Here is a 22,713-nt window from a genome sequence, read left to right on the forward strand (position 1 = left end):
GCTTTCAGCTTCACCCCTGTTTTCCCACTGGCTTGGCAAGACACACATGTCCGGCAGTAGGTATCGGACGACACTTTCATCTGAGGCCAATAAAAGTGTGGGACAAGACGAGCGAAGGTCTTGTCTTGCCCCAGGTGTCCTGCCAAGGGGATCTCGTGAGCCAACTCTAGAAGGAAGGCTCGATAAGGTTGAGGGACTACCAAGGCTCGTGACGATCCATGTAGGGGTGCCTTGGGTTCACTGTAGAGGAGGCCATCCTCCCAGTAAACACTGTAGTTCCCTTCAACGTTCCCTGCTGCCTGGGCTTGGGCCTGACGCCTTAGCCCCTCAAGGGTAGGGCACTCCCTCTGGCCCTGGCAGAATTCCTCCCTGGACGGGCCTCCCTCCACGTGCCACTCGGCCGGGATGGGTAGGTCCTCCAGTTTGGTAACGTCCCCCTCCGCAGACTCCTGGTCCACCACCTCCGGTGGCCTATCCGTCCTACGGGGTGGGGACGCCGAGGCAGGCTCCTCCTGTCCTCGGTTCTTCCCTTGACTGGCAGCTGGCTGGGCCTTTGTTCCAGGCTCCAGCCGAAACGAACTCCCTCTCCGGGTAGTCGCGGACCTTGTGCTAACACAGGCCCAGTCAGGTGTACCCAGCATCTCAGTATGAGTCCGGTATTCCACCTCCTTCCAAGCGTTGTGCTCCATGTCATTCCCCAGCAGACAATCGACTGGCACGGCAGGGCTTACGGCAACTCGAAGTGAACCTGCAACCCCCCCCCATTCAAAGGGAACCTCGGCCACTGGATAGTGGCCTGTTCTGCCGTCAGCCATCGCGGCTGGGTGGAGTACATCGGGAATGACTTGCTCTGGAGACACCAGTTGGCTACGTACCATAGTCATACTGGCCCCTGTGTCTCTCAGAGCCTCCCCTCTTTGGCCGTTGATGGTGACCCACTGCCCATACTTTGCGGTATTTGCGGGCACCTGGATCTTAGGAACCATCTCCCGTTCTCCCAGGGACACTAAAGTGACACCCGCCCACTCCCTTCCCTTAGTTAAGGGCATCTCCTCCCCGAGCACTACACTAGCTACTCCGGGGGTCTTTCCTCCAATGGGAGGGGGTGGTCGTTTCTGGCACTTCGGATCTCCTTTATAGTGTCCAACGCCACCGCACTCGTAGCAATGGACAACCCTTGGCTGCTGACTCTGGCCAGGATTAGGGTTTCTGGGTGGGTTAGCCCTAGGGGTGAATCCTGTTCCCTTTCCTTGGAAATTATTTTGGGGGCCTTTGGAGAACTCCTTTTTCTTTTCCCCTCCCTCTTTCTTCTGGGGGGCGCCCTGTCTGGCCTTTTGAGTATCCCCTCCAGTCCCCCTTGTGGACACCCGGGTACTAGCCCAAATGTCCGCCTCCTCAGCAAGCTTCCGGGGACTGGTCAGCTTGCTATCCACCAGGTGTTGACGCAGTTCAGGGAAACATTTCTCGAGCAGGTGTTCCTTCAGTACTAGATCAAACAACCCCTCGTAGTTCCTCACTTCACTGCCCTGAATCCAACCCTCCAGTGCCTTCTTTGCATAGTCCAGGAAGTCCACCCAATTCTGTGTGCCCAGTTTGTGACTACCCCTGAACTTCTGTCTGTACTTTTCGGGTGTTAGTCCAAACTTTCTTATGAGCGCCAGTTTCATGGTGGGGTAGTGGGTCTGCTCATCCTCCTCGAGGGCCAATAAAGCATCCCTGCCAGCTGGAGGCATGTACTTGTACAATCCCCCTCCCCAGTACTTCTCTGGAACCCCATGGGCCCTTAACGAGACCTCATAGGCCGCTAGCCACTTGGCGATATCGTCACCCGCCCCGTAGCTAGCTACTATGTCCTTTGGCAGGTAGGGTTTGGGTTCCCTGGTGTACTCTAGTTCTTTGCTGCCACCGTTAGGTACAGGGTGTGCCCCGATTCTCAGGATCTGAAGATCTATCTCTTTCAGCCTTAACTCATGAGCCATCCTCTGTTCCTCCTTCTCTTTCTCCAGCCTTGCTAAGTCCCATGTGAGCTGTCTTTTCTCCCTCCGGTCTGTTAACTCCACTTCAGACAAGCCACCGCTAGAGGCACTGCTGCCCTTCCTGGAAAGTGTCCTGAGCCCCGCTGACAGGTTCCCCACCTCAGGTTGGTACAAACCAGCTCCCTCACTGTCTGGCTCTCTATCCCTGTCCTCCTCCTCAGCCTTGCTTTCCCGTCGTGCCTCCCCCCAAGCCCTTAAGCTGGTTTGGAGTGCACCCTTCTTTGCTCCTGGGGGACAATACACCCCCTCCCGCTGACAAAACTCCCTGAGTTGGGCCACAGTGTACGTTTCTAAATTTTCTAGTACAAACTCCATCTTGCCCACTCAGGTTAGAGGACAGTTTTTCACAGAAGCAATGCAGGGGGGTACCTTTTATAATACCTCCTCCCACCACCAGAGTAAATTTGGAAAAAAACAAAAACCCACAATTAGGAAGGCCGCTTTGAGAAAACTCCCGGTGTAGGCCTATGGACTACCCACAGTTATTGTTGAGTATACGTAGGCACAGCTCTATCCCACCACTGAACACCAATTATGTTGGAAATACCCACTCCCACACCGGAAGGGTGGTGGTGGACTTCCCGAACACACTGTGGTAGCTTGGCTCGAGTGGTCAGGAAACAGGCACCGTGCTAAGCATACATTATACCCATACAATAACCATGCGTGCATCCGTTCCAAAAACGACTCTACACCGTAAAAATTATGAAAATATCTTTCTTTATCTTCTTTTTCTCTTAGTTGCTGATCAGATAAATAAATAAGACAATCACAATATACAAGGCTTATTAAATTAGTGCAGGTCAAATAAATACTGTCTTAATGATTCAATAAATAGGGGTGATCATAAATATTAAAGACATAAATATAAGTGCAGTTAATACAGGCAATTAAATATACTGAGGCAATAAATACTGTTAACCAATAAATATTGTGCATCAATAAATACTGTGGACCAATAAATACAGTGAAGCAATAAATAGGTTAAATACAATAAATACAGTGCCCCCAATAAATAATTAAAAGCTGACAGTGACACTCATATAATCAGATCACATTTGAGATTACTATGGGCTGAATTGGCCCAGGCACAGCTTGTGGTGAGGTAGATGGCTTGAGGGTGTCTACTCCCTGGCTTGGACAAGGCTGAGGCCTAAACTGAGGTAGATCAAGGGGGGGATTCTAGAGATCTGGCTTTCCCACTCTACACAACCCCACTGAATTAGTCTCAGCTCACCCCTGGCACAGTCAGGCTGGTTCCAGCACCTCCCTAGCCCTCAGAGTAGTCTCTCAGGTCTCCACAGGGCCTTAGGCGCCCTCTACTCCACTTACTGCCCTTTTTCTGATGCTCCGACGCCGCTGGAGTCGTGTCGACGCCGTGAGGCGGTTCCGGTTCGATGTCGGCGGCCTCGGCGCAATGTCAGTTCTTGACGACGCCGGTAGGCGGTTCCGGTTCGATGTCGGCGGCCTCGGCTCGATCTCGACCTCCGATTCGATGACGTCGGGCAGTCTTGACTCGATGTCGACTTCGGGCGGCTCCGGTCCGATGGCGACCTCGGCTTCGATGACGTCGGCCGGCCTTGCCTCGATGTCGACTTCCGGCGGCTCCGGAGTGCGATCTCCACTCCCGACCTCCGGTGCTCCTCTCCTCAGGTTCCCGGCGACTCCGGAGTGCGACCTCCACTCCCGACCTCCGGCACGATTCTCCTCAGGTTCCGGCGACTCCGGAGTGCGATCTCCACTCCTGACCTCCGGCACGCTTCACCTCGGTCTCCGACGACTCCGGAGGGCGGACTTCACTCCTCCGATGACGCCGCTCACTCGACCTCGGGTGACTTCCTCCTCGACCTCTGGTACTCTCTAAGACCTCTGACGGCGCCCTCTCTCGACCTCTGGCGGCTCCGAGTACGACGTCTGCTTTTCCAGTCAGCGCCGCTTCTCCACCTCGGGCTCCAGGTCTCAGGCTACTCGACGTCGGACTCCAGGGAAACCAGTATTCAGGTCAGGATCTTGCTGTTCTTTGGTTCTAAGGCCTGTTCCTGCTGTCCAGGTCCTTAGGATGGTTTTTCTTGCTTCTTCCCACACAGGGCTCCAGGCTGGGCTCAGTCAGTAGGGACTAGTATCAAGGGTGGGTTTATGGACCCCACTCCAGGCACAAGTTTCCACCCCTGCTGCTTCACTCCTTCCTCCTTCAGGTTTCTGCTGCTCTCTCTTCACCAGTCAGGTGCCAACTGCCAGCTCCAACTGCCAACTCTCTGTCTTAGCTTCCCAACATTCTAAACCGCCTCCAACTGTCACAGGGTTCTGGAATGTTCTGGAAGGTGCTAGTAGGTTCCAGTGGATGCTGGTGATGTCACAGGTGGCCACCATTTTGTGCTCCAGGCCCTCAGACAGAAGTTTCAGGGGTAGATAAAATGGCTCCCTGAATCTGCATCAACACTACAAAAAGTCTGGTGGTTCCCAAAAAGGAAAAATACTAACAGGGCTTGAGGCAAAAGTGGGACAAAATAAATAATGATGAGGAGGGACCACCCAAAGGGCTGACAGGTCTAACACTTCACCTCTGATGGGGACAGCTCGGCTGACTCAAAGAGCTTGCAGAATAAGAACGAATGTATGGGACATTACCCAAAAATGTTGGGAAAAGGCTGTCTCATCACCTTGTAAGAAAGGCAGACATATGTTGACAGAGACATGTCATTCTCAAGAAAATGGGGATGAGAAAAGAACATGCATATGCCCGGATGGTCAAAGACTTCAACATTCCCAAATGCAACTGGGAGTAGGAGAGTCAAATAGAACAAGTAAATGGGTCCCAGAGCCGACCCTTGTTCTCGTGAAGCATCGAAACAACAAACACCTTTCTCAACAGAAACCCTACTCAACATCCACAGAGCTAACAAACCAATCAAGGAGCCCAAAGGATGCGCACCTCACCAACGAACACTCCCCGCAACAGACATCACCCGCAACATCTGCAGAACCACTCAACATTCGCAGAGCAAAGAAACCAACTACAGAGCCCAAATGATGCACTGAAGAGATTGACTGAATTTCTTTGTAATTGGGGGGGAGATGTCATGTCTTCTAAGAAAGGACGTTGTATTATAAGTAGGTCAGCAGAGCTAACAAACCAGTCAGGGAGCAGAAAGGATGCTCACCTCATTAACGAACTCTCCCCGTAACAGACATTACCCTCAACATCCGCAGAACCACTCTCAACATTTGCGGAGCAAAGAAACCAACTACAGTGTCCAAAAGATGCACTGAAGAGATTGACTGAATTTCTTTGTAAGTGGGGGCGGGGGGGGGGGAGAGATGTCATGTCCTCCAGGAAAAGACATTGTTATATAAGTAGGTCAGCGGTCCAGCTGATCCAGACAGAAGTGAGATGCCAGGAACTTCCTGGGTGGAGACAGGAAGTACTAGTTTTCCCTCTCACTACATTGAGGGAAACAGAGAGTATAGGACGTGTGGAGAGTAGCTCCACATCAGTAGGCCATGTATAAAAGCTGAGAAATTAATATAGATGAGTTAATAGCCTGATGCCAGGTGCTGTCTTTTATGCGGAGTGTTATGCTTGCCAGTGCTGTGAAGAGAAACCAATCCAGAACAGGACATCAGGCTCTTAAGATTTAGGTTTTTTACTATTCTGGTAATTCACAAGTTGCTGTATCACACTATGGAATTTTTTAATAGTCTCCAGTATCCCTTGTATACTGTAAAAGAAACCAGATGAGGAACTGAATCTCATTAAGTTCTTTCTTTTGCTGCAGTTATGTTATTGTGATGGGCTATTTGTCACTGATATACCACGTCGATATTTTGCAGACTCAAAAGCCTCTCTTTTTTGTCAATATGTTCTTCTCTCTTTCATCTTCTATCTATAATCCTGTTCCTGAAGTATGTAGCAGAGAAATAAGTTACCCACCTTCAGTAACACTCTTTCGCAAGGATAATCGATCCGACCGCAGAGCCCCACCTTGTGAATGCCCGGGTGGCAGACTGGATCCGAAGATTGTTTTTTTAGTAATTCCCTAGTATGCCACTAGGTGGCATTGAGCAGCTTCACATCAGGTCCGTCCCACCCTAGAAGTGATATTGGGCCCCTATATAATCAAAACCTCTGCACGGGACATCAGTTTCTTTCTGATATCTGTCTGAGCTGTGGGACGCGGAGCCCTAGAAATCAGATTCGGTCAGTGTGCTGATCTCTAGTTTACATTTTTTAGTATCAGTCAAATTAGTCCATCCCACAAAACTTGGAGGGAGGGTCGAGGAGGAATCTGGGGATAGATAGAGTATGCACCAGAAAGAGAATTACTAAAGATGAGTAACTTGTTCTTCTGATGGACACTTCTTGCCACAAATTCCTCATCTGGTGAATACATACCAGAATAGTACCTCGCTAGCTAATGGATCTGTGGATGGTTAAGACCAAGAAATTGTGCAGGAATGAACAGGAAAAGTGCCCTTCTTACCCTACCTGGTAATCCAGTTGTACTTTTTGAACGTGTGAACTGATGCCCATGTCACAGTTTTGCAGATGTCCAAGATTCATGGTAGCAGCTTTGGTCAAAATAACCCAGAGGCCTTCCTGAAGCTGTTTCTTAGCCAGACCATAGAAGATCTTTATACAAAGAACAATCCATCTGGAGATAGTCTATTTCTGCACTGAGCTTCCCTTTATTGCCCCTGAGAAACCCACAAAGAGCTGATCATCCACCCGGTGATATTTGGTTTAACAAACATAGAAACTCAGAGCTCTCTTCGGTCTGGGCCATGGAGTCTTGCTCTCCTTCCTTGGATAGATGAGGAAGAGCGAAGAATATCAGCAGGGATAGAATGCTCAATGTGGAAAGGCATTACAGCCTTTGGGGGAATGCTTCCCTGGTCTCGCACTAACTTGTCCCGAAAGATGGTAATATATGGTTGCTGGACAGAAAGTGCTGGCAACTTACTCATGCAACGCCCTGACATGAGTGCAATGAGAAGCACTGTTTTAAATGTGAGCAGGTTCTGAGGACAGTTGTGCCTCTGCCGAATGAGGTTCAAATCAAGTGTGAGAACCAGATTGAGGTTCAGCTGGTGCATCAAAAAGGGTATTGGCAGGAACATATGGATCAGCCAACCGAGTCCTCATGTCTGAGTGGTTTCAAGTTGTTGCTGCGTGTTCAAGACGGGGCACGATTCACAGCTCTAGAGAGGAGTCTGAAGGCAGTGCCTGTCTTTCACAGTGCCTGGTAGTGGGTCACAAAGGAGTTAGACTCATCCAATTCTTGGCCTCTGCTGAGAGCACAGAGCAATAAAGTATATTTGTCAATCGGAATTACCATTTTAGGTGAAAGTGCGTACAATTGGTACACAAATACTGATGTCAAAATATTTGCACCAAAGGAAAAGAAATGCAGTGTCTCTGTGTATGTGTGTGTAAGAGAGAGGATGGGGGAGAGGAGGGAACAAAAGAAACAATGCAGAAGGAGAAAATGAAAAGAAAAGGCAGAAGGTGAAGAGTGAGGGATGCAAATGAAGACTTCAGAGGATGATGTGAGGAGAAAAGAGTGTAAGCAGCTAGCACAGTGGAAAGAGATGCGAAGGGAAGAATACTCATTTATATGATATTGAGTACAAATCTGTGCTAATAAGCACTGGCAAAGTCAAATGGTCTGTCATATTTTATGTGTTTTTTTCTGTGATATTTTTGGGCTCACTAACACCAGAGGCATTCAAATACTGATTGGGTGCACACCTGGAAAGCTTACGTTTCAGGCCACGTCCATAGTACATTACATTACATTAACTCCTCTCTTATAAAAGATTTCAAATTACCTTTATTTGGTCACAACCCGTGTAGAGACCCCATCCATCTTTTTCATCACATGTAAAGCAGTAGCTCAATTGCAATGGCTTGTTTAAAAAAAGTACTACTTTGCTGCACACTCATCAGCTATCAAACTACCTGTCAGTAGGCCCAAGAGATAGGTCAGTGAGATGAGCGTTCATCACTTGATCTGACTGGTTATTGGCAGGTTATTCTTTTACCCTAGCTAATTCCAACAATTAACCGTGAGACCCTGACCAATAAATGTTTTGTGAAAGGATGCGAAGGGTGAATGGGGGCCCCTTTTTTTTTTTAGGGTGCCCAGGCCTATTTTTGATCCCAATTCGACCCTGCTCTTCTTCCTCTGTGTGCTGCATGCTTCACCCCTGTTTTGTCATCCCAAGAGCTTCTCATTAGTGCAGCTGAGATGGGTATTTTTAAGGGGGTGCATAGAAAGGAACGACTGTCTATATTGAAGGCTGTCTCGCCTTCAATGCAAACCTCTTTTGGTTTCTTTGACTATGAACGCTGGCGAAACAAAAAGACGAATGTTTCAAATGCATGGAGCCCTCACTGTAAAAAGCATTTTGTTTCTCTTTTTGAGTTTATTGTTTGCATTTTTAAAGTGTTAGCACACTAAATCAAGGCCTATTGGCTGTGTCAATGATAGTTACTTAATGACGTGGAGCTGCAACAGAGGGATGAGAGGCGGGGTGTGTTCTATTGTGTGTGCGCGCGCGTGTGTGTGTCTGTGTGTGCGTGCGCGCACGGGCGTTCGTGTGTGTGTGTCAGACACTGTAGACAAGAGTTCTGAATGCCCAACATACCTGTAGCGACGGCGCGGACAAGCACGTAGTTCAGTCTTATAACAGGGCAAACAAGCTGTTTAGATTTGGATGGATCCGGAGCTGGTTTTCTGTGACACTTGAGCATGAGTTTGTCATCCTGTTTCTGCAGCAGCACTAACAGATCTTCCAGGAGCAGCACATGCACATCTAAAGATGGAGAGACAATATAGACACAGAGACAAAAGACTAGTTTGCCATCAGATCTGGTATTATAAAAGAGCAAACCTGGAAAGATACAGACATGTACATTTACCTTGCATGGCTATTTCCATAGCACACACAGCAATCAATCATAACTTTATTTTAAATGAATAGGTGTGCATTCAACTGCAGATGTTCACTTTGCAGAGAAAGAGTGACAGGAAAACAAATCACTCATCAATGTGAGAGGTAGGTGCAGGATGGGCAGGATGAAGAATGGGTGTTCACTTTGAGAGAGAAAAGCCAGTTTCTTCATGCAGGAAGCTGGCTCTGTATACACTATACCAAAGTAAGGTATAGTTTGCACAGAGTCCAGTGGATCCCCAAAGGTAGGCAGAGGTTGAAGTAGGGAGTACCATACTCTCAATTTGTGGTAGCGTGTGCGAGCAGTAAGGCCTTATCAGAGGGTAGTGCTAAGCATTTATTGTACAACTCAGAGAAGAGATGATTTCACACACTCAAGGACTAAACTCGGACCAAATTGGTTTGTTTAAATATATTATTTAGTTATATTTATTTTCTAGAACCAAGCCAGGCCTGGTACAGGTAAGTATAAGTATACTTTGGAAGCATATGCAGTTTAAATACAGTTTGAATGCAGTGAATTAGTTATTGTAGAATTACTTTATATCTGCAGATAGTCAAGTTTACTTTGCAATTACTTTTCTTACACAGCCAGGTATCTCTAGATGCAAGGCTGGTGCACTTCCTGAGGGAAAGAAAAATGAGACAATACATTTTGCAAAGTTATTACAGATTTGCAGTACTAATCATGAGCCACATTTAGTCCTGAGAAGGCAGAGACTGGGTTTACGGGTCTGTAGGTAAGTTACAGTCAAATGGGCACTCGAGTCACACTGCCAGCGGCACAGGGGCAGCGGGTTGCAGGGACCACATGTTAGCCAAGGGCTAAGCACAGTTGTGGGCTTTTAGACTGCAGCAAGCAAGCCACCAGATTGGGAACAAAAGCTTCTGGGGTCGAGGTCAGTGCTGTATGCCCAACACAAGAACTACACCATCAGCAGCACAGGAGTGGCTGGGTGTAGGATGCAGTCTTGGCTGAGGCTGCAGACTAAGTCGCGGTTCCCTCGGAGTCGGTCAGCTGCTGTTGAGGAGAATGGGGGCTTTGGGAGTCATCGTACGGTAACTGCAAGCATTTGGAGATGGAGTTGGTCAGACGGTCACAGTTGCTCTTTCTGGTCCACTTCGGTTATGGAGTCGGTCAAGGTGTCGCCTTTGGTCGTGGTTGAGGGGACCTTCAGTTGTTGGATGCAGGTTTGATTTACGAGATTGTTGAGGTTCAGGGGTTACTAGGATCCAGGCTAGGATAGCTCAGAGGAGCTCCTTAGGGTGTTGATTCACTTGGACACAGGGCGCCGGGAGCAGAGTGGTGGAGACTCACAGAGTTGGCCGGAGTCAGAGTTGGTTACTTTTGAGCAAGTCGATGCTCATGGGAGACAAAGTCCTTTTTAGACACAAAGGCAGGGCAGATTCTCAGGGATTTCGAGGACTGCTGGCTGCAGGACACACAGAGGTTCTGTTGGAAGATTCTGAGGTCGGGAGAGGCCGGTATGGCTGGGGTCAAGTCAGTTGGTGTGCTCCTCTTCTCCTCTCTGCACAGCTGTTCGGTCCTTCTTTTCGGCTCTGATCTGTGGAGGCAAGGTTCAGGGTTTCCCCTAAATACCAAATTTAGGGAGTTACAGGTAAGTACAGGTTAGAACCAATTGGTCCCTTTTTTGGGGTGGCTACACCTCCTATTATGCCACCTTCCAGTGGGAGGGGGAATAAGCCTCTCTCTGGTTGGCTAGGTCTCCCATCTGCAAGATGGCAGGGACTGAGAGTTGTGCTTCACCTCACCTCCCCCACCTAAGGGGTGGGGTTGGCCTAGGTGGGCACACCTCTCTTCTTAACTTTGTTTTCGCACTGATTCTCCCGCCCAAGGTTTGGGTTAGCACCAGTTGGGGCAACTTGCTCGGAGCAGCAAATGGCTGGGGTAGCTCACAATGGCGGCAGGCCTTTGAAGCTTCCCCTTTATGGACCCTGCCCATCCTGGGGGAGAAGGCTTGGTACCTTGTCCCAGGATGTGCTTTGTTTCAGGACCCAGAGAGCAGCAGGCTTTCGACCCAGGGGTCCAGAAACATGTCTGTTTGGTGGCAGCTGGGGAGCAGCCACTCAGCCAGGACACTAGAGTTAGATTGTTTTTCAGGAGGCATCTCAAAGATGCTCTCTGAGTGCATTTTTCATTAAAGCCCACACTGGCATCAGAGTGGGTTTAATATGCTGAGACATTTGATACCAAATTTCTCGGTTTTCGGTAAAACCATTATGTTGCTGTGGCATTCGTAATAACAAACTCCCAGACCATATACTCTTTATGGCAATACTGCACTTACAATGTCCAAGAATTGACTTAGCCGCTGTAGGGGTACTGGGCTCATGTACCGGTACCCTCACCACTGGTATAGTGCACTCAGCTAGAAGGGTGACTTATCTAGGCCAGGGCAGTGGGTTGTAGGCATGGCACACAGGGATGTGTGCCATGTCGACTCTTCACTTTGTTCTGCTCCAAAACACGCAGCCTGCAAGGGGAGTGTGTGTTTGTGAAGGTACAGGATCGCTAACGGTGGCACAATAAATGCTGCAGCCCTTTGAGGCCTTCCCTGGTCACAGTGCCCTTGGTACCTATGGTACCTCTTACAAGGGACTTACATGTGGCCAGAGAGGTGCCAATTGGGTTTTGCAACATTACAGGTTTAGGGAAAGAACATAGGCCCTGGGTACCTGGTTGGCAGGAGCCCGGGGCACACTTAGTCAAAATACATCAACATTTAGGCAAAAAGTGGGGGCAACCATGCAAAAAGGGGCACTTTCCTATACTTCCTAGTTATCAATATTTGAGATTGTGTGCAAAGAGACCTTTTACACACATGTTCTGGGTAAAAGAAAATAGCCAAGATACTGTATAAATGGAAGATGACTTGCAACATTTATTGTCAGGGTTAACTAAAATAGTGACCTTGATCTTTGTACCAGAAGACATTTTGGTCTGTCTCAGTTTGTGATCTTTTCCACATTTCTCTTAGCTTTGATTAGCTTGTACAGTTTCTTTCAACTGGTAGGAGGGGGTGAGGTTGTGTAGGATCTCCTTCAGATATCACATCTTACCACTTCTTCCTCAGTATTAGTGTAACATGCACAAGCCCATTTAGACTTTCCACTGACATCCACATGGTTTTGTTTATGATTTGCTTCAGTTTGTCACTGTAAAATCCTAGTTCAGAACTAACAAATGAATTGAACTGCCCATATAAAATGTTTTTGGTGTCCATGAATGAAAGACAACCATCAGGAAACCTTAAGTGAAACAGTAGCTCACTTCAACATCTCAAAATCCAGTAAGGGATCAAAGTTAAAAAAATGACTCCTAGATTCCTGTTTTCAACAAAGCCTTTGATAACAGTGACCACCAAATTTATTGAATGGGAGACCTGGTGTATGAGAGAAGGGAACTGTGTCCAAGAGGTGTATAGTGTTTCCTCTCTGTCAAACTTAATATGTCTGTGAATCAAAAGTTTGTGAAAGAACCAAAATTGTTGCTCATGGATAGATTTAGTGGGGAGCATTGTAGCATATGTGCCATCAATGTTTTTGTGAAGACTGCTAGTCAGTAATTGTTGTTAGCAGTTCACGGGGCTGAGGTCTGATGAATGAGCGTATAATCCATAAGCAACATAGGTGACTTGAGCACTAGCATTGCTGTGAAGAGGAGCAAGGCCCTTTTTTAGCCAGACTGGAGAGAAACTGAAGGCATATGAAGAGTCTCTCTCTACAGTCTTCATGGAAGGGAGGCATTTTGAATGTTAGCAGCCTTCATCCGAGTATTCTTTCAGAAGAAGGGAAAAAGAGAACTCATCTTGGGGTACTTTAGTATTGAAGTATTCTTTACATTAATATTTCTATATAACCAATTTTCATTTGTGTTTGTAACACTAAGAAACTGGAAAATATAAGAATGCAGTGGTTTGAAGGGCAGTCCTATCATTATGGTGATCAGACTAATGCAGGTGGTACACTAGGGGGGCTGATACATTTAAGGCCCTTCACAAAGGCTTTTAGAATAGGTATCTTGAATAGAACATCTTCCCTATTCTGCATTTATGCAGCAATAGCTTCTAGGTGTAAGGTGGCAAAGAGGTCTATATCTGAGGTACCACCATCGCCAAACATACGTGAGTAGGGCTGGTGGGTGGAGTTCCCACTCATGGACTTGTGGCTGCATCCTGCTGAGCAAGTCTGCAAAGTCGCTATCCACTCCCAGAGGAACTCTGCCTGGAGACACACAAGGTGGAAATTGCCCAGTGCCAAATACTCTGAGCTAGTGCTGATAGTTGAGAAAAGTATGTTTCACCTTGTATTTGCATGGAAAATAAGGCAGTCATGTTCTCAGTTCAGAAAAGCCCCACCTTGCCCTAAATTTCCGGTACAAAAGCTTTGAGGGCTAGATGTATGGAGAAAAGCTCAAGATGTTTTATATGAAGAGCATGATGAGGTAGACACAGATTATGGAATGTCATGTTGTTCAGATGTGCTTACGAACTGGCGAGAGATGAGGCTGTGGTAATGGTCAAACGTGGTACCTGGTCTGCGAAGGGCCTGCCACACAATAGATTGTTATTGTTACACTATTGCAGAGATAAATGGCTGCTGGCCCTTATCAACACTAGATCCTCCCAGTGACTCTCTGGTTATGGCCGTTGTTCCAGGAGGCATCAATATTTGCACTGTGAAAGGACAGAGTGGCTGAACAAGAGGCAGTAGCTGCTGGAATGCAGCCACCCTTTGCTCGCTTCAGTGGGCTTTAACCGAGACTGCATTGAGGATTGACCAAAGAAAGTATTAGACCTGAAGTGGTTGTAGGTGGGACTTGGTAGCATAGACTGTAAAACCTACTTGGTGTAGCAGGAAGATTGCACCATGGGTGATGACTCAGCAGTCTTGTCTGCTTGCAGTCTTGATCAACCAGTCATCAAAGAAGAGGAATAAGTGAGTCCACTCCCTTCTGAGTTGAGCAGCTACCACAGCAAGACATTTGGTGAAGACTCTTGGGGCTGTGGTGACTCCAAAGGGCACCACTTTGAACTAGTAGCTCTGACCATTTACCATGAAGCAGAGGTAGCATTGATGGGCCAGAGGGATGAGGGGTGAAAGTAGGCACCCTTTAGGTCTAGTGGGGTCATAAAGTGCCCTGGCTAAAGCAGGGAATAATAATAATACATTTATTGTTTAGTTAATAAAAACCATAACAATATAACATTTGTTAACAGTGCGTGGTACCTATGAGATCAGTTAAAAAGTATTATAAAACAGGTGCTTTTTTCATTAAGTTTTGAGCCGTTTCCTTGTGCAAATAGCCAATGTGTCAGTAAATTTAGGCTGTTACCTGGAATTAGTTCTGAAGTGCCGTCGTACTAGTAACTTAATATTAAAACATACATACTTGCAATTTGATTATAGATAATATAAATTATGTACAGAAAAATTTGCATTAAAGGGAGCGATTGTGTACAGCAACAGCGGGGTGAGCAGGCAAGTTCATTGTTCGTTCAAAGGGGCTATCTTGTAGCTGAAGTTAAGTCCTTAAGGACTAACTGAGACAAATCCGTATCTCATTCGGAGTTAGGAGAAACGTTGATGATTTTTTAGTCAGTTACCAGGTTTTTTAGCCGTTTTTGTTCAGCAAGCGTTAAAAATGTTGCTAGGCGGCAGTTTAACTGAGTGTTTTCTGGGTTAAAACATGCTAGTACCGCTTGTCTCCTTGTTCGAATACCCATTATGTTGAATAGGTTTTTTAGGAGTTTCTGCCGGTCTTGAGCCATATTTTTGCATAGGCAGATTAAATGTAAAATGTCACCTTGCTTAGCTTTGCACAGGCTACAGGAGTCTTGACCTATCTGCCGTTGCCATGGCGGAAGATGTTGGGCACAAGGCAGAACTCCCAATCTGAACCTCATAAAGCTCATTTTTACTGCTTTAGAGTACCCCTGATTAAAGTATGTTTGTGGGGTCAGGGACTTATATGTATTCAGAGTCATCCAGGCATGGGCTCTATTAGAAAAGGTTCCCTTGTCTTCAATCAGTGACGCTTGTTTGATGACCTTCCAGGCTAGTTTTTTAAAAGCGTAATATCCAATTTGGGTTTCCCAGAGTTCCTGTAGTTTAGTGTATTCTAAGGCTGACTGAAGGTAAGCTCTGGGTTGTGACGTATCTCTGAGTTGCAGTTCTTGCCACAGCAGACTGTTAAGCATGTGGGATCGAGAGCTTTTGATCTTATACCAACAAATGATATATGCACCTTGTCTAGCAAGATCTTGTCGCAGGAGCCCGAACTCCAACCTAACCTGGGCTGGAGAGATGTAGTTCGGAAGACAAAACATTTGTTTGTAGGCTTTAACCTGGAGATTGTCTAATTGCTTAGCATCTCTGCCCCGCATTGCTTCACTACCGTATGCAATTGTGGGAAGAAGTTTTGCCTGGGCTACCTTTAGTAAGGGGGTCAGGAGCGGCCCCGTGAGTTTGTGCGCAAGATTTTTCAGAGTTATGGCCATTAACGTGCCCTTTCTTCTTTCCTCCTTCATCTGAGATTTAAACAAGCCTCCTTTGTCTATTATTACTCCTAAGTATCTGTACTCATCTGCCGCATCAATTTTTCTGTTGCCGAGGAACCAATTTCTCTGACATATTTTTTTGTTTTTTTGGATTGTCATCGTTCGTGTTTTTTGCAGGTTTATCCTTAGATTGTTCTCTTCTGCGTAGTTCTGCATTGCCGTCAGGAGGTTCTGTAATCCAACGTGTGTGTGGCTTAGCAAGACTACATCGTCTGCGTACATTAGGTTGGACAGTGTAATCCCTCCTAACCGCGGGGAATGAGAATTACAGGCAATAAGTACTTTTGGCAGATCAGCCAGATATAGATTAAACAGGGTTGGTGCAAGCACACAACCCTGCTTCAAGCCTTTTGAGGTGTAGATTTTCTTGGAGACGTGACTACCATCGCCTAGTTTCACCTGCACCCAGGTATTAGTGTGTAAAAGCTTCAGCATGTTTACCGTGGGTGCTGGTGCACCCCATTGATCCAATTTCCTCCACAGTCTGCCTCTATCCACACTGTCGAATGCGGCGCTAAAGTCAATATAGCACAGATGTAATGGTTGCTTTGAGATTTTGGCTGTGTCAATTATTAAAGATATTGTAAGAATGTTGGTGGTGGTACTTGTTGATTTGCGGAACCCAGTCTGATTCCACGGTATAGTAAGACTAGCCTCTGCCCAGTTTGTTAATTCTTCAAGTATTGTGCCAGAAAAGTATTTTGCCTCATTATCAATCAAAGCTATTAGGCGATAGTTGTTCGGATCAGCCTTGTCCCCTTTTTGATGGATTGGTGCTATGATTGACCCTTTCCAAAGTTCTTGTATTATTTCCAACCTCCTGATGTCCATGAATAAAGAACAGAAAATGTCCACCCAGGCATCAGGCTTAGCTTTGTAGAGTGCCGGAGGAATGCCATTCGGGCCTGGTGCTCCTTCTCTCCTTCCTTTTCCAATTTGTTTCCTTATTATTTCCAGGGGGTGATGGCTGGCGGTACCTAGTTGGCTGTTTTCGTTGTCACCAAGATCTTGGTTGCTCAGATAGGTTGAGGTCTGGCTAATATGTGCTTGCGGCGTGAGAAAGCTTGTTTGATTATTGCCAGATGTTTCAATGGGGTTGTTAAAATGGCTTGACAAGTAGTTTATCCATGTTGATTCTGTTATGTTTGACCCAATTCCGGTGTGATATGGTCGGATGATTCCGTTGACTGTTTTCCAGAAGCGACTACTGTTGTTGCGTTTTATGTCGCATAGTAATTTTGCCCAGTGGTCATTCTCAGAGTCTCTTTTAATATGCCATTTGAGTTTCTTCAATTTTGCCCTTTGCTCTTTTAATTTTGTTCGAAGAAAAGTATTCCATGGTGAATATCTTAAGTTGCGCAGGGCTGCATTAATTGTTTTTTTAAGAGACTTTATCTCTAGTCGGGTTTTATTCGAGATGTTGTTCTTATTTCGTGTGAACTGTAGCTCCCGGGTGTTGTTGTTGTTTTTTGCTGATTGACTTATGAGTGAGTCGGTGAATTTTTCCCAGGTTTCTATTTGATTTCCTGGGCTTTCAGCTAGTTTATTAAAGAGTTGGATTGCAGCGTCAACTTTACTGGCTATATTTGTTGTTGTGCAATTAATCCTCCGTAAATTAGAGGTATGAATGGTCTCCTGAGTTGCTTCTGGCGTGATTGTTTTTGAGGCTATGCAGGTTATGTGGAATTCTTGTGGGCGATGGTCACTGTCGCCTTTATCCCCCATTCTGAACCCACCGATGTATTCAAGAAGTGCAAGATTTACAAAGGTGTAGTCCAAGATGGAACTGGTTGTTGAGGAGTAATATGAGGCTACAGGTGGAATGTCATCTGAGAATCTGCCGTTTAGTGCACGCAGGTTTAAGTGTTCCAAATCATCTAGTAGGTGGTTATTGAGCAGGTTCTTCTTCTTCTGCTGTGGAACGTGTTGTTTAGAGATATTATAAAGGCCTGTTTGCAGCACTACCTCATATCCCTGAGCTGAGCCAATAAGATGTTGATTAAAATCCCCAGACAAAATGATCAAAGGATTCTCTGATGCCATATAAATTTCTGTCACATGTTTCACTAACTCAGTGGCATCTTTTGTTTCAGGCTAAAGCAGGGGGATTACCTCCTATAGAATGATAATTTGGGAATGTTCTGAGAGGATGTGTCTGCTGAGAGGCCTAAGCTCAATGACGCCTGAGGAAGTTGTCGTTTTGGGGCATGAGAAAGTACAGGGATTAAAAAACCCTTCCTCGATGTTGAGGGGCATTGACTCTATGGTCTGTTTGAGTAGAGCAAAGTGTGCTGGATTGATGGCGTATGTGTGTAAAGAGAGATGTTTGGTAGGGTTGACATGAGCTCAGGGCAGTAGCAGTACTCAATGATGGATAGAACTCACTAGTCTGTGGTCCCCAAAGGGGTAGAAATCTCTAAAGTTTCCTCCCAACAGGTGTAGTGGGATTGGGAGTGGGAAGGGGGATATTCACGCAAGTCAATGCCTGAAGATAGAGGCTCTCCTGGAGGGAGGAGCTCTGCCTCAACCTTTTGAGTTGTTACTCCTGAAGGTGCCCGTGCATAATTCCTAACTCCCTGTTTGTAGTAAGCCTGCTGCTGGTGTTGATGTGACAGCGTGGAATCAGTCGAAGTTGGCTTGGACCTACTCATTATCTGTTGCAGAAAGGAGCTTTAGCTGAAGGAACCTGAAGGGTACCCATGGCCTTAGCAAGGCCAGTGTCCTTCTTCATCTTTTCCAACATCTCACCAACCTGGGGACCGAAAAGGTGCTCGCCTGTGAAGGGCAGCTTAATGAGATGTTGTTAAACTTCCTACTTTTGAAACCTGAGACATGCACCCTAGAGTGGCAATGGAGGATCACTGAGGTGTTCAGCTCACTGTCAGCTTTATCAGCCGAAGCTAATGCACACCAAATGGTAGCGCTGGATATGACCTTCACATCCTCAACAGTCTCTGCTCCCCTCTTCCAGTACTGGTCGAGGAGATGTTGGAGTAAGGCCACAACCTCTTCCCATTGGGCTCTGTCATAGTAAGTCAAGAGGCCTGCCAAATTGGCAACAGGGACACTGTCATGGTCAGGATCCCCCAGTGGGTCCACCCCGTAGTCCTCCCAAGCATCGTCCATAGGGTGAAGGTAGAGTGGCACACCAAAGTCCTCTGCTGGAGAGTCAGCAGTAGAGCTACCTGTGTCTGAATAGGACTCAAGTGACCACTAAGAAGAAGTCATAAGAAGTGAGGCTGGTCAGGTGAAGGTGCTGAAGTCAGTGGTAGAAGTGGAGGTGATGAAGGAGGTGGAGGAGGGGTAAGGGAAGTGTCCTTAGGCCTCTTAGGAGGCACCTTTTGGAGAGAAGTGTCCGGGCTAGGAGTATTCTTAAAGCAGAGTCTTCACTCATTGTATAAAGTTTTCCCAGTGGCAGAGATCTTGCCTGTGCAGGAGTGAATAATGATCCGACATTGCCTTTCAACATGCTTCCTTTGAAACTTCTCGAGGATGGGCCTCTACTCTGAAGCAGCTGTCTCTGCAATGGGACGGCACGACACGGGTCCTGGGAACGTCAATAAAATGAGTGAACATGAAGGTGTAAAAAATGATCTAATAAGGGTTAAGTGCCCATATGCGTTCACTACCAGAAGAGATGTTGCAGAAACCAAATGACTCAAAAAACTTTTTTGAAGAAAAAAAAGTTGCAATAGTCCAACACTAGAAGGCAGGTGTACGCTGAGCATGTAAGTCTACTGATACTACATTTACGCACACACACAAATAAATGTATATTTATATATTATTACTTTTTTCACTGGAAAAAAACAAGGGTTAAAGTGATGTTATAGTCCGGGATTGTAATAGGTTAATCTACATTAAAATAAAATCAGAAATTCACAAAATAAAACAAGGTTAAAGAAATGTAATAGATGTCTGTTAAAAGTAGGTGTGGGAGGTGAACTCTACTCCGCTGGTGGAATTTCCGGAGTTTTTTCCACTCTGTGCTCTGCTTGGAGCGTGGGGTTTGGCAAAAGCTCTGAAACCACCAGCAGAGTGGAGTTTACCAGTACGCTCACCATGAGAAAGAAAAAATCAGTCACAAACTTGACTCTGATGATGCACTAGAACGCTAACCAGCAATATTGGTAGAGGAAGAAATACAATAGAATGTACTGCTGTAGGGCCAAGACTCCGCCAGACAGCCACGGGTGCCAGAGGAAGGTCACAGCATCCTAACCCCGGATCCAACAAGTTGCTTGCTCAATCAGCACTCAGTTCCCATTGAGCCAAGCCAATGCTGGAAGATAAGAGGGGCAGAACTTCCACTTTGCGAAGTTTGCTTTCTCCCTGGGTTGGCTGCAAGCCCCACCTTTTGTATTTTCCTGCACCACCAAAAAAATGCAGGATCTGCCACCTCTGCTCCGACTGCGGCTTGATGCGGACTGCTATGCTGAGCCCCTCTAGCAGCAGCCATGGCCTGGTGCTCAGCCTGCCGCAATGTGCACAGTATGACCGGTATGTCCATACCATCCCAGTGAGGGAGGGCAGCCCAGACTGTGCAACCGGCTCTCGTTTCTCCCACAGCTCCAGAGAAGCCAGTGAAGCACAAGGAAATGGTAGCACTGGCGGAGGAGAGCAGTGGCGGCAGTGGCAGCTCCGAGTATCTGTAGCATGGTATTGGTGATGCGCAGGTGAGAGAGGTACAGGCCCTACTCCTTCTCCTGGTCCCCTTGTGTACCCTGGCCACGCTTGCTTAAGTTGTGATCTAAAGATCTGTTGGGTGTGCTGATCCTGAGCAGCGTGAAATATACAATGTTTTTTAACCTTAATTTTTCAAACTAAGGAACAGATTTACACCAACTCACAAAAAGCACACCTTCTGGGCCACGAATTAGGTTTCTGCCAAATTTCGGGCCATTACGTTTAGTCGTTTTGACTGCAGCTGTTTCTAATTTTCCTATGGAAAAATGAATGGAGAAAACTTATGTTGGGAGCTCCCGCCCTTTCCTCAGCCTGACTTGATGGGTCACCCTATAATTTTCCAGAAAGGAGCTGAGGTGGAAAAACATGCTTTTTGAAACGTTTTGTCAATATTCGTCAAACAGCACCCAAGCTATATTCACAACAAAAATAGCTTTTTCTTTGGAAACGGGGCCTAAGCCAGATGGTAAATTACAGTGGTCTGCTAGTTGGGAAGTGTGCATACCAACAGTTTTGTCCTTTGTTATCTTCCATTTTAGGGGTCCCTCATGGATCATTCGCCTCGCGGTTAAATCGAGGTTCTATTGTAGAAAAAATAGACATTAATCAATTTTCTGCACTGATATTGAAAAATAAGCTACAAAATCAGTCAAGTGCCCAAAGAAGCCAGAAAATGTTTACCTTAAACTGTGCGGCCACGGGGTCATTTTTGTTCTTTTTTAGGTCAGTGGTGTCAAGCTGCGTCTGATACATCTTAATGTGGCGTCGATTCTTGACTCTCTTGACTCTATCTTTCACGAACATCAAAATCTCATGACATCGGTCCCTACATTGGACCAGTTTGTCCTCCTCTGAGCTGCCACCTGCAGGACAAAGCAGGACATCTTGGGTGTTTTCCAGCACTTAAAAGCATTAGGTTTGGCAGAAGGACTGAAGTCAGGAAACAAACAAGTTCCATCAAGGACTTCTCAGGACCATTAGAGAAACAACCAAGAAAGAATCAGAGATTACATCCAACACACATTTACACCATGCATGCTTTGTGCACAAACTGAATTACAGGTTTTCTAGGCAGGCAGCTACAAACATACACATTAACTTCATTCTGAAAAACTTGTGAATACAGTGCAATGTGGAAATTGTATAGCTCAACTATGTTCTGTGCCTTGATAGGGGGCTGTGTGAAAATTCTCAAGCCTAGACATAACCATGTCAAAATTAACATAATGCACACCAAGAGCAGACTACAATATTTAAATAAGAGTCAGTAAGATGTTCTTACCAAGCTACATCACTTCTCTTTACCCTTCAAACAATCTAAAATAACAGCCTAGTTATTTACACTTTCGGCCAGCCCATGACTGCTCTTTACATTTCACTAAGTTTTACTGATGTAAAAGTGTCTGCTCTCTGTAATATTTTATGACCGTCATAACTCTAGAAGCTATTTCACACTCCATTCCCCTTCAGAAAACTGAGTACAAGACTCTAACCAATGATCCACAAAGCCATCCTGTGAAAATCATGTACAATTGTCCTGGGGGTCTACAAGGTAAGCTTGAGTAGATATTCTATGTATGTAGACTGTTCTCAGCAAGAATGGATAAGACTAAGCTAGCACATGTTTCTTGGTGAGTATTCTTAAGGTGGACAAGACTTCGAAATTGCGTACATTTTGATCCTGATGGACTCCTCCTTAAGATTCTTAAAAAAACATTAAGCCACTTAAGATTTTATTTAAGGTGTGTAGGGCATACAGCTCACAGATCCAGATGGTGATCCTTGCAATCACCCTCTCACTTATCTAGAAGTTAGTTGTGACACTCCATTTTGGATACTAAAACATTAAAACTGGCGGCAAGACATCTTTAGGTTCATTTCAACTGGAATTTCAGGATTACATTACAAAAATAAGCTAAAGTGAACCAAATATGGATTTCCACAAGCTGCACCAAGACTGGAAAGGACTTATGAACTTTGAGCATCAGCTGCTCAAGTTCATGTTACTTACCAGTATAGCTTAACACTAAGGGGCTGATTTAGAGTTTGGCTGAGAAGTTACTCTGTCACAAAGGCACTGAAGTACCCTCTCCACCAAACTGAAGGTCCGCCACCTGATATACCAACGAGTGGACCTTAAGCATGTCAACGACAGAGACTTCTTCATCTCCATTGCTGACATACTCCTCTGACTGCTCGCCCCAAGGGACAGTTAAAAACATTTAATTAGCACCCGTACAATGGGAAAAACCTCCCATAGTGTTGGGGCATTAGTTTTAGTTTTGTCAAAAGCAAAACTTTACCATGGGATTTTCTTTTTGAAAAGAAAAACAGAAATATTAAAAAGTTTGACAGATGGTACCATAATTTGGACGGTATTGCCAGTCAAACCTTCAATACAGGAACTGCTATGACAGTGGTTCCTGCTAATGTGTGGAACTGTGCACAGGGCTAGA

The 22,713-nt window shown here is 46.0% G+C and overlaps 1 protein-coding gene across 1 annotated transcript in view; it reads right to left on the bottom strand.

Annotated features, from left to right (window-relative positions):
• LOC146769594 (rho guanine nucleotide exchange factor 11-like) overlaps positions 1-22,713 on the bottom strand; it is a gene marked incomplete at its 5' end in the record, with an annotated part of 243,205 nt that overhangs the window by 100,926 nt on the left and 119,566 nt on the right. Inside the window, 3 exon segments of the mRNA XM_085640490.1 lie at positions 8,685-8,852; positions 20,763-20,838; positions 20,939-21,120. Of these exon segments, the coding sequence (XP_085496616.1) occupies positions 8,685-8,852; positions 20,763-20,838; positions 20,939-21,120 (426 nt within the window).

The sequence above is a fragment of the Triturus cristatus genome, unplaced genomic scaffold, assembly GCF_964204655.1.
Source record: "Triturus cristatus unplaced genomic scaffold, aTriCri1.1 SCAFFOLD_374, whole genome shotgun sequence".
NCBI classification, from domain to species: domain Eukaryota; kingdom Metazoa; phylum Chordata; class Amphibia; order Caudata; family Salamandridae; genus Triturus; species Triturus cristatus.